Source organism: Gambusia affinis, linkage group LG14 (genome assembly GCF_019740435.1).
Source record: "Gambusia affinis linkage group LG14, SWU_Gaff_1.0, whole genome shotgun sequence".
Classification (NCBI taxonomy): Eukaryota; Metazoa; Chordata; class Actinopteri; order Cyprinodontiformes; family Poeciliidae; genus Gambusia; species Gambusia affinis.
The window spans coordinates 1,106,364-1,118,779 of NC_057881.1; the positions used below are offsets into that span (position 1 = coordinate 1,106,364).

General features: G+C 45.7%; 1 protein-coding gene across 1 annotated transcript; it reads left to right on the forward strand.

Annotated features, from left to right (window-relative positions):
• The first annotated feature begins 1,266 nt into the window (after positions 1 to 1,266).
• Positions 1,267 to 10,060, forward strand: sdc2 (syndecan 2). The gene is made up of 5 exons (XM_044139562.1): positions 1,267 to 1,835; positions 7,136 to 7,241; positions 7,323 to 7,492; positions 8,534 to 8,663; positions 9,265 to 10,060. Exons 1-5 carry the CDS (start codon positions 1,779 to 1,781, stop codon positions 9,426 to 9,428), a joined length of 627 nt encoding a protein of 208 aa, XP_043995497.1. The 5' UTR covers positions 1,267 to 1,778; the 3' UTR covers positions 9,429 to 10,060.
• The last annotated feature ends 2,356 nt before the right edge of the window (positions 10,061 to 12,416 follow it).

Here is a 12,416-nt window from a genome sequence, read left to right on the forward strand (position 1 = left end):
GTGCTGCAAAACAATGTGTTTGTGCTGCGTTTGTTCTGAAGATGATGATGATGAAGTTTTTTCTTAATGTCTTTAAAATGGAAGCAGCACAAACAAACATTTGACACCAATTTAGTTTGATTTGAAGAAGCTTGGAGGGAAATGACTCTCGGGTCGGGTTGGACCGGTTCCACCCAGACCCAGTCTGAAGGTGGAGCTGAGACCAGAGAGATCATCATCATCATCATCATCATCATCATCAGTGAAGACGATGTGTGAGCATAAGCCCCGCCCCCAGGTCTGCTCTGCCTCACCTGCTGCAGCAGAAGGAGCTTTGTGTCCTAATTGGCTGAGGAATCTGGGACAGCGAGGAGCTAATCTCCAGGAGGAAGAGGAGGAGTGAGGAAGGGCGGGCTGGGGGAGGAGCTTCAGGAGAAACGATTCCATGATCCGGATCTTCTGGCGATCCAGAGCGAAACCTGGAGCTCACAGATCTCAGAGATCCTGCTGAGACAAAACAGGATCCGCAGCAGAGCCTGGAGGTCAGGTGATGACCCTGAGACTGCAGTTCTGTTCCCCGACCAGCAGGGGGAAACATCTAAAAAAAAAAAAACCTCAGGTATCAAACATAAAAGACTTGAAACATGTGGACATGGAGCTAAACTTGGACCAGTCTGGAAAAAAAAAATATTTGAATTTCAAAAAAATCAACAAAAAAAGGTTCAAAACTACTCTTCAATGTCAGATTATTTATTTTTCTTCCCAGTTTCAAAATTGTTTTCAGTCATTTTATTAAATTACGTGACCAGGTGGAGCTACAATGAGGCCAAACAGCTTGAAAAAAAAATTAATGAGGCCAGAAAAACTTAACAGAGATTCAAAACCATTCAGGTTTTTTTTACTCTGTTTTTTTGTTTATGTGATTTTACAAAACTATATTGGTATCAAAAAGTTTGTAACTTGAAAACATGTAAATAAATAAGCTATTTCACTTTTTTCTTCATTTCAAAAAGTATTTTTGAGTTTTAAAGCTTTTTCACCCATCTTTAAATTTGTTTCTTTTTTGGTTACAAACTTCTTGACCCTAGTTTAGCTCCGTACCTGTTCATGTCTCCTCTGGAGGAAGCTCACCTCCTGAATGCTGGAGCAGGAGGAGAGAAGCTCAGCAGAGACTTTCTGCTGGAGTTTCAGCAGATTTATCGTTCCGGTTCTGGTTCCGAGTCCAAGCTGTCGAGTCTGGGTCACACAGATGGTCTCAGGTCTCACCTGCTGTCCCTCTGCGCATGCTCAGTGACGGTGAGCTCAGCAGACAGAGGCTGCAGTGGACCAATACCTGCTGGGTGTGGCAGAACAATCCCCGCCCGGCCGGTGCGCCGCCTGATGCGCCGGTGATGAAATGATGCGCAGCCATGACGTCTCCAGCCGGATCTGATCAATAATCAATAATCATTGCTGATCATTAGCTGCTTGAATCTTCTCTTCTCGTGCTGGTCTCTCCGAGTCTCGCGGTGACTCGCTCTCAGAGGTGCGCACGCGCTCGGCGGCGCTCGCGCCCGGCTCCGTGCTCGTCCCAGCCGCCGCGCGCTCCCGCAGAGCGATCGGATCGACGTGTCTCGGACAGAGTCGAGCTGCGGTCTCACGCGCTCCTTCACTTTGAATTCGGTCCGATTTCCGGAGCTGAGGAAGAGGAGGAGAGGGAGGAGGAGGAAGGACCGGGAAGGATCCCAGTCCGGAGAACCGGGAGAACCGGGAGAACCGGGAGAACCGGGAGCAGCTGGATCACGACCGGAGCTGGAAGAATGAGGAGCGGCTGGATTCTCCTGAGCCTGGCGCTGAGCTGCCTCTGCGGGGCTGCGGTGAGTGGGGACAGGGAGCTTCCAGGGACCGGGGGGTCCAGGGGGGGCCCGCGGGGGGCCTGGTGTGTTCAGGTGCAGCTGCGGGGCTCAGACACACCAGTTGTTATGATTGCAGTCTGGTTCTGTAAAGACTTCATGACTTGAGACGCTTTGCTTAGAGATCTGTGTGTGTGTGTGTGTGTGTGTGTGTGTGTGTGTGTGTGTGTGTGTGTGTGTGTGTGTGTGTGTGTGAGAGAGAGAGAGATTTCTGACCTCTCTGCTCCTCAGAGTTTCCTCTGCTTTCACCTTCGACCTTTTGCTCCTGTTTTCCCTGATGAAGAAGCTTTTGGTTCATTCTCAGGTCTGTTAGGCCTCCTGATGAAGACTGAGATGTTCAATACTTGTTGCTTTCCTCCTCCTCCTCCTCCTCCTCCTCCTCCTCCATGTGTGTTGTTAATGAGTCAGTGTGATTGGTCCTCCAGAACATCGGTTATCGTGTTTCTGGGGGAACCGGTCCAGGATGTTGAGGTTCTGATCCAGGAATCCGTCTTGGTGGGTTCCAGCTGTTTGTTGTCATGTGAGGCTTTGGTCCAAGTAATGATTAATCATGATAAATCAATAATGGAAATCATCTCAAACTAATTAAGTAATCGATTAGCCATTAACTAGGCTTCACAGACTCAATAAAAAAGTCCAGCAAATTGTTTTTTAGAGTAAAAAATCCTAAGTAGAAAAATACAAAATCTGGAGAAAGTGCCAATTTGTTCAGATTAAATGATTAGTCTTTGATTATTCAGACGACTAATTGATTAATCATCAGAATAATCAATTATTCTCCTGGAGTTACTCATCAGTCAGGATGTTGCTGGATGTTTCTGGTTCTGTTGGCTACAAAATTAAAAGAAATGCAGAAGCTGCTTAAAACAAGAAAAATATGAAAACGTTTTCATTTGTTTATGAAAATGTCATCTGAAAGGGAAGAAACCGTCTCTGCCTGCATCCATCACCAGAATTGTGGTCTGGGGCCATACAAATTCATTCAGAGGGCCACAATCGGCCCCCGGCCCACACTTTGGACACCGCTGTCCCAACAGGTCCGATCCTGATCTTGGAACCGGTTTGGAACAAAGTTCCTGCAACAAAAGCTGAAATTTCTGTGAGGCTGTGAAATTGGTAAATGTGACCTTTGACCTCAGCTGCTATAAACAACTGATGTTCGTTAAGGAGCCAATCACAGAGCAGATCGGTCCGTCGGAGAAGCCAACCCTTTCCAACCCGGCCCGGATGGTTTGGATCAGAGCGGCGACTCGGCACCGCAACGCCGTCTGGTTCTCGTCAGAATCATCAGCGTCGCCATGGTTACCGCCTCCGTCTCCATGATGAGCATGTGAGCTGTCGCCATGTCACGTTTTCACACCTGACCCAGATTAATCAGAACCGCCAAACCGTCTCTGTGAGGCCCGGAGGGTCCGACCCGGCTCCAGCAGTCCAACGACTTCAGACCTGGAAACACCTGGAAAATAACTGGATATAACTGGAAAACACCTGGATCGACCTGGAAAATACCTGGATAGACCTGGAAAATACCTGGATCGACCTGGAAAATACCTGAATCGACCTGGAAAACGCCTGGATTGGCCTGGAAAACACCTGAATCGACCTGGAAAATACCTGGATCGACCTGGAAAATACCTGAATCGACCTGGAAAACACCTGGATAGACCTGGAAAATACCAGAATCGACCTGGAAAACGCCTGGATCGACCTGGAAAACGCCTGGATCAACCTGGAAAACGCCTGAATCGACCTGGAAAACGCCTGGATCGACCTGGAAAACACCTGAATCGACCTGGAAAACTCCTGGATCGACCTGGAAAACACCTGGATCGACCTGGAAAACGCCTGGATCGACCTGGAAAACACCTGAATCGACCTGGAAAACGCCTGGATTGACCTGGAAAACACCTGAATCGACCTGGAAAACGCCTGGATTGACCTGGAAAACGCCTGGATCGACCTGGAAAACGCCTGAATCGACCTGGAAAACGCCTGGATTGACCTGGAAAACGCCTGGATCGACCTGGAAAACGCCTGTAATGTTTGGTTTCTCCTCCATGTTTATTGTGAACTCCTTGCTGATGCTCCGCCAGACGCTGGAAGCCGTTTTTGAAACGTTTCTGAAGCTCAACAGAACGGATCAGAAAATAAAACCAGTTATAAGCGACAATTATTGTTTTAATTTGGGAAAAATAATTTATTTGGAAAATAAATTTTTGCGTCTGGGTCACATTTCTCAAAGGATCGGTTCCTTCAGCCGTCATTTAGATTCAAACTAAATATTTAGTAAATATTTATGTATCAAGGTATTTAGTTTGAAAGTAAATGTTGAGTTTGCTCACTAAATAAATATGCAGTTAACCAACTAAACATTTAGTTAAAAACATAAAGATTTGCATCAAACTGTGGAATTCAGCCCTAATTTTACTGACGTCAGACAGGAAGTGGCTGTCAGCTCCATGTTTTCACTTCCTGCTACCAGGAAGTGGACTACCAAAATAAAAGCTGCCAGCAGTCTCTGCAGAATCTATTTACTTCCTTCTACCCTCATACCAGAACCAGAACCGAGCCTGGGTCGCCATGGCGATGCTGACAGACGGGAAACAGAACTCGGGTCGGGTCGGTTCTGTTGGGTCCGGTCTGAGAAAACTTTGGATCTGCAGGGATTCATTAGCGAACGCATCACGTTCTGTAAGAGCATGTGGGCTGGTCCATTCACACAGAACCAGGTCCATTCACACAGAACCAGGTCCATTCACACAGAACCAGCCGTTTCTGAGCCTCCTCTGAAGAGCTCATTAATATTCACACAGTGACTTGTTTGTCCCTGGTTCTGGACCGACTCCAGAACCCAGAACAACCGATCACAGCCTGCTGCTGCCTGACACTAACCTCTGACTGACCCGGTCCACAGAACCGGTCCTATGGAAACTGAAGGAGTCTGATGTCAGACGCATTGACAGAACCGAACCGGACCAAAGAGTCATCAGAATGACTAGTCTGAGACTTGGACTAGTCCGTCTGTTCAGAGATCCAAAGACGTTGAGGCAGGAACCTGCAGCGGTCGGCCTGGATCCACTGGATCCAGTGGATCATTAACCTGTTTGGGTTAACAGGTTAATGATCCACTGGATCCACTGGATCCACTGGTTCCTTCAGAAACGACCCAGTTGGACGATCAGCTTCAGGAGAACTCAGTGCTGGATCCAACAGGGAGTCTGGAACCTCAATGCATCCTCACTGGACCCTGGTGAGGAACCAGCTGTAACAGAACCATCAGAACCGACCTGCTGTTTGGACCAGACGGTTTGCTGCTTCAGGTTCTGGTTGATGGAGGAAAACAGCTGAGCTATTGGACCATGGTGGTTCTGTTCCCCTTCTACATATTTAGCTCAGAGCTAAGCATTTAGCTCGCTAACTATAAATATTTAGTTTAAACTGTTATGAATGAATGAATGAATGAATGAATGAATGAATGAATGAATGAATGACACAGTGGACATTTTTATTGTTTTTTTTCTTATGTCGGGATAAAAAACCCAAATCAGTTTTTATTGTGTAACTTTACAAACGGCTCCATGGATCCGTTTCTGATTCTGGGTTATTTATCACTGAGGGTGGAACCACAACAGAACCAGAACCAAACTGGTTCTGGATGTCCTGCAGCAGCTTTCAGGTCCGAGTGGACACACCCACACACACACACACACACACCCTGACCCAGAGGGACTCACTCTGGATTAGTCCTGAGTGATGGGATCAGAGATCACCACCTGCCGGCCCAAACCGCCGCCACTTCACCTGGACCTCTTCTTCCTCCTCCTCCTCCTCCTCCTCCTCTTCCTCCTCCTCCTCCTCTTCCTCCTCCTCCTCCTCCTCTTCCTCAGGAGTTTCTTCCTCTCCTGTCTCGGTCTGACCCTTCCTGTTCCCAGTAATCCTCTTATTGCTGGGATTCCTTCTGGGCCGGGCCTGAACCCAACTGGCTCCATGTTGATGGAGAAAGGCACAGGAAGTCACCAGGTTGCTATGGAAACAACATGGCCCAGGTTGGAAACAGCTAGAACAAACTCTGGTTCTGGTTTTTCAAAATTGTCATCAAGGAATTTGGATTTTTGCTCTAAAAAAACAATAATTATCACAGATTATTGGCAAATTCCCATAGGAATTAAATTTTGAGATTTTTAGGTTTTTCAAGATGGCCGCCATCATTATCATTGAAAATAAATTTTTGCCCTAAAATTGCCAATAAGGTGAAAGTCATAGGGTTCATATTCTGAACCACAGAAATCATTTATATTTTTCTTTTTCTGGAAGACATTTTTCAAAATGGCCGCCATGGTGGTAATGGAGAACAAATGTTTGAACTAAAGTCAGCAGCAGCTTTAGCCGCAGATAACAACATCCATCCATCTGTCCATCATCCATCTGTCCATCCATCCATCCATCTGTCCATCCATCCATCTGTTCATCCATCCATCTGTTCATCCATTCATCTGTTCATCCATCCATCCATCTGTCCATCCATCCATCTGTTCATCCATTCATCTGTTCATCCATCCATCCATCTGTCCATCCATCCATCTGTTCATCCATTCATCTGTTCATCCATCCATCCATCCATTTGTTCATCCATCCATCTGTTCATCCATCCATCCATCTGTCCATCCATCCATCCATCCATCCATCCATCCATGTGTTCATCCATCCATCTGTTCATCCATCCATCCATCCATCTGTTCATCCATTCATCTGTTCATCCATCCATCCATCCATCCATCCATCTGTTCATCCATCCATCTGTTCATCCATTCATCTGTTCATCCATCCATCCATCCATCCATCCATCTGTTCATCCATCCATCTGTTCATCCATTCATCTGTTCATCCATCCATCCATCCATCCATCCATCTGTTCATCCATCCATCCATCTGTCCATCCATCCATCATCCATCTGTTCATCCATCCACCCCTCCTGCTTGTAATCAGGTTCTTTTGGTTCTGGTTCTGAACAGAACTGCTCCAGTTCTGGTGTTTCTCAGGTCAAACTGGGATGTTAAACTGGTTTCCATGATGGGAACCAGTCGGCGGTTTAGGAGAGAATCTGGTTTCTGTCTCTGAGTCTCTGGAGGTTTTGGGTTCTGGAAACAACCGGACTTCGTTTGTTCCTGAGTGGCACGTCTTGAGGTTGTCATGACGACCTTCAGTCTGAGCCAATCAGAGGTCAGACTCCAGTGACCTGAAGGTTCCTCTGCTGGTTTTCCAGGCGGCGGCCAGGAGCTCCTCTCCGACAGACGACCTGTACCTGGACGATCCGGGGTCGGGTTACTACCCAGAGGACGACGACGACTTCAACTCCGGTTCCGGCTCAGGTAGTCCAGAACCCCCCATCTGGTCCGGTCCAGTTCCCGTCTCAGTCAGGTTCTCCTGAGGATCCGGTTCTGTGTTGTCAGGTGGAGGTGAGGAGATCCTGGAGGAAACGGTGACGGTCAGCAGGGTTTATATGGAGCCCAAAGCAGCAGAACCCACCAAGGACGCCACCAAGTTCTTCAGCCCCAGGATGGAGCCGGGGCCGGAGGGAAGGGCCAGAGACGGCACAGCCAGGAAACCGGTCCGGACAGAGGTCAGAGGTCACGTCATAAGAACGGTTCTGTTGCTGTAATTACAATATATTTCATAAACAAAGGGACAACCTGTAGGGTCTCTAATCACATTTTGATCAAGAGCTATTGACAAAATTAGCAACAGCAAATCAAAAACCATTGAATTGCTGTTAAATTATTGCATAAACAGACATATTTATAGAAACAAACATTTATAGTTTTAATCTGTATTTCAGGTCCTTCAGTCATGATCATCCACAAAGCTTCTTTAGATGCTGCTATTAGCATTAGCTGCTACATGGTTAGCACTCAGATGCTATTTTAGGCTTGAGAAGCCTAAAAGGCAAAATCCTTTTAGCACACCTTGAACACAACAATCATCCTTTCCATCGTCCAATCAGATTGTTTGTGGGCTGATAGAAGCAGATTCCTCGACCATCGTTGCTATTAGCAGATGTAGCTTGTGCATCACGATTTAAGAGTCCATGTTGGCCTCACTTCCAAACATCGAGCACTTAAAGTTGGAGTAAGTTATTGTAAATATGTCATGGTCCTGCTCCATGCAATTTCTGGTAAGCTTCATAGTGTAGCTGGGAATCACTTGCATCACGGCCAAACGTTAGCGATCGGAGAAATCAGATCCAATCATTTCACACTTCAACAGAGATCGTTTCTCAATAACTGGAAGTTTAGACTCTCTGGGTGAAGTGAAGCGTAGAACAAGGTTCTGGTTTTCACCAGGCTAGCTCAGCGCCGTCCAAAGGATTTTCTGCTGGTCGGGGCTTCAGGGTAAAAACGTGATGCCTGAAGATTGCCGGCCCCTGATTGGTCAGAGGATGGAGATGGTTGCATCTCAAGCGTATGTGGAGTTTTTAAGGATGTTCAGGTAGCTGCCATGTTTCTCCTTGGGTGTGTTGATCTGGTTGAACTTTGGGACTGAGGCGACCCAGAGCTTCTGCTCCGCTGGGATGGAAAACCCACCCTGCAGCGATTAGCCCAGTTCAGATGCTCATGGGAAAGAACCAGTAGCATCGCTGCGTCTCGTTTTCTTCCTCCCACAGCTCCCAGTTCCAGTCACAGAGGACCAGCAGAGGAACCAGATAACCAGTACCACCGAGCCCCCGGGTTCTGCTCTGGAACCCGTTGAAGTCCGGACTGAAAACCTCTTCCAGAGGACGGAGGTGTTGGCAGGTTGGTGCTTCCTCCGGTGTGTGTGGATCAGGTTGGAGCCACAATGAAGCCAAAACTGGAGAAAAACAAAAACATTTTGCATTTCAGATAAAAAAACTTCTCTGTCAGAGTTTAGCTTTAGCTTCACCTGGTCCAAACTCTGCATAACAAAGAATCAATAATCAGTGAATCAATAAATAATCACCAGATCAGCTCTACACTGTTGATGTTCAGCTTTTCTCATGTTTGTTTATTTAGCTGCAAATGATCAAACGTTCACAAAGGGAGTAATGTTATCGCATTGTAGGCAATAAAAGATTATTTATTATTTATTTAAAGATTAATTAAATTCTTTATTTGCATCTTTTAATGTATTTATCATATTGCATATAAGACAATCTAAGTGGTTAAATAAAAAATCTGCAGAATGTGGCATTTAAAAAATGTGAATAATCGATTAATCGTCAGAATAATCGATTAATCGTCAGAATAATGGATTACTAAATGACTCGTTAACTACAGGTTGGACCAGATGACCTCCACCTGTCTCGGCGCGTTCTGACCTGACTAAATGTGACCGGTTGACACCAGCTTAACCTTTGACCCCGTGTCTCTCTCTCAGCTGTGATTGCAGGCGGCGTGATCGGCTTCCTGTTTGCCATCTTCCTCATCCTCCTGCTGGTCTACAGGATGAGGAAGAAGGACGAAGGCAGCTACGACCTGGGAGAGAGGAAGCCTTCGGGAGCAGCCTATCAGAAAGCTCCGACCAAGGAGTTTTACGCGTGAGGCGCCGCCGTCCGCCACGATGTGGAGCCGCGGCGGCACCTGTCGGACCCGCGGTCCAACAAACAGGAACCGTCTCGCTAAGTGGCTCAGAGGAGAACTTTTCTTAGAACTGTGTTTCCCCAGTAAAGCCAGAGGTTCTGCTCGGCCCGGAGTTAACCCATTTGTGTTTTAGCATGTCTAAAGACGAGTTCACCTTCTTCACCGGATCCTCTCCAGGTTCTAGATCACCGTCTGTTCTCACCCCACACAGCCTCTCACACCGATCAGAACCCAAAAACTGCTCCAGTTCTGAGTCCAGAACCCATAGGAATCCGCTCCAGGGTTCTAGTTCTAACAGGAAGTAGATCTCTGCGCTCCTCTGTATTAGAACCGGAGAACCACAGACTCACATGTTCTGTTGTTTAGTCGCGCTCTTGGTTCTGAGCTCTCAGTCCAGTTGTTTCTTGTGTATGTAAAGAAAAATGAAGATTTGTAAATGTATATTCACAAATGTCTGAAACCCTCAAAGTGCCTAATGAGTCCGCGCTCGAGCGCTCTCGGATCTCTGGAACGTTTTCTAGTCGTATGAAGCTGACTGTATTGTTGTACGTGTAATCTGAACCAACACTACTGAATAAACTTTGTGGCCTAAAGTCCGACTCCTCCTTCCTGCACATGCGCTAACAGCGATGCTAGTCTTTCTTTTAGCGCAGCAGCATTTTTGCTCATTTTAAAACTGTTAGCACACCTAGCTTCCTCCAGATTAATTGTAAAACCTAAATTACTTGACTCTTTTGTTTCAGTTGAATAAAGTTAAAGGTTTTGGTCCTCGACCGACGTTTAGTTTCATTTCCTCTCCTTTTGTTACAGTTCCCAGAATGCATTGCTGTACAGCAATTAGCTGTCCCACAAGTTTTCTGACCAAAGTTGTTAGCAAAACTCATCAACAAAAATAAAACCAGAGGAAAGTCTGTTCCAAAGAATCCCTTCCTGACGTGCATCCGTCCAGCTAGGTGTGTAATACCTGATTTAACCCCACTGAGGGCGCTATGCGATGTTGTAGAATGTTTGTATATCATGTGCATCAGAATAGTTTCATTTAGCACTTTAGCATTGGCTCAGATAAATACCATCTTGTAGCGCGTTAGCGTTAGCAGAACGAGTATTTATGATTAGTGCCTTACAGTTAGCGCAGCTGACTTTTTAGCTAGCAGTGCTTGCTAGCTTCACTTTTACTTTGGAGTTCAGTCTTCAGAGGATCCAGGTTTAACAGAAGCTAGTTGCTAAGGCGACGTCCAGAGATGATCTTAATGAAATCACACATCATCGTTCAGTTTGTTTCCCTTCTTCATCCTCAGTTAGATTATGTTCTGTCAGGACTGATCAGAGTTATTCTGACTGTTGGAGACCTGATGAGTTAATAACCCAGTTACAGAGACCAACCCCCCTCTGGGCCTCGTTTCTCTGCAGAATTAATCCGCTCTGTAACCGGGTGAGATTAGGACGCTGCAGTGATATGCCGGAGCACATATCCACAGAGGATTACTCATCTGCTCGGTGATAATCCCCTCAGACTTTAAGTAATGTGCTGCAGGGATTTACAGGCCGCCTGTCATCTGAACCACGGCTCCAGCAGCCGAACCCAGTTTCTACGCCTTCATGCCTCAAATCAACCACAGGAACGTTTCTCCAGTTCCCAGATCCCAGCCCATGTCACAACGAGGGCAGCTGAGATCCACCTGAAAGATTTACTAATGAGAACAACACGGCTGATGATGGTATCATTAGATTACAGCCCGTTTATCCAGTCATCAAAGAAAAAAATTATTGTTCCACCATGTTTTGCATCAATTTATAAATATTACAGTTTCACAATTTAATTAGTAATTTATATATTTAGTTTACCAACTAAATACTTAGATCCAAACTAAATAGTTAGGCTAATTAAATATTTTGTTTCTCCTCAAATATTAAGGTAGCAAGAGAAAAATGCAGCCGAGCTTCAAGTAAACACTGTAAACTAAACATTTAGTTCACAATATTTATTTTGCAAACTGAATGTTTAGTTTACAAAAACTACATCTTATAAATTAGTGTTTATAAAAATGAGTCTCTGCTGCTGTTAGTCCAAATATTTGTAGATAAATATTTAATTTACAAGCTAAATGTTGGCAATTGAACATTTATTCTACAATATTTAGTTGTAAACTAAATATTTAGATATTTAGCTATCTATCTAAATATCGGGTCAGAACCGCTCCCGTTGTTCTGGTCGGAGTTCTGTTGTTTGTTTCTCCCCTCGGCTCAAATGTTTTGTTTAGTAGTTTAGCAAAGCTAAGATTCTTGTCAGTGAACTGAAATGTTTGATTAGCTTTGGCTAATAGCTACTGCAGATTTCTTTGATTCCTTTCTCTTTGATTAGTCTCTAAATATCCGACTTGTTCTCATTTAATCGCTCAGTTTCTTTATTAAAACGAGTTGAAGTTGATTTGTAAATGATCTCAGGAAAACACACGCTGTTCTCATCTTCCTCCTGCAATCACTTCATCAGCGTCTCGGCATCGTTTTACGACGACGCTCAGAGACGAGGACGGAAACTCAAGCTTGTTAAAGTCCGGATCGTTTACAGCCGTCAGCTGAAGCTGCAGGTGGTTCTGCAGAGGCCAGGTGTTATGCCATAACACCGGGTCTGTTTCTGAGCGAGAGCGAGAGCTGCAGGGGGCGAAGCATGAAACGACAGATCAGCGTCAAACTGAAGGAGGAAGCAGCTGCTTGCAGTCTGCAGGAACACTTCATCTGCTCCGCTATAAAAGATTCAGCCAGTCGTATTTTTGGTCCAAGGCCGTCTGCCATCATCAGGAAGAGCTCTGGATTCAGGCTTTACATTTTCCCGCTGGTGGCTGTGTGCCTTCACAAAGGATCAAGTTGGCCGCTCGCTCAAAATGGTGAGCAAAAGATTCAAGACGAATTGTCAGAAAGTGATATTTCTCTGAGGAGGAGCACCGCCGT

Coding starts and splice junctions, on each gene's coding strand:
- sdc2 (XM_044139562.1), top strand. CDS start 1,779: ATGAGGAGCGGCTGGATTCTCCTGAGCCTGGCGCTGAGCTGCCTCTGC. Junction 1,836..7,135: donor GCTGCCTCTGCGGGGCTGCG/GTGAGTGGGGAC, acceptor CTGGTTTTCCAG/GCGGCGGCCAGGAGCTCCTC. Junction 7,242..7,322: donor CAACTCCGGTTCCGGCTCAG/GTAGTCCAGAAC, acceptor CTGTGTTGTCAG/GTGGAGGTGAGGAGATCCTG.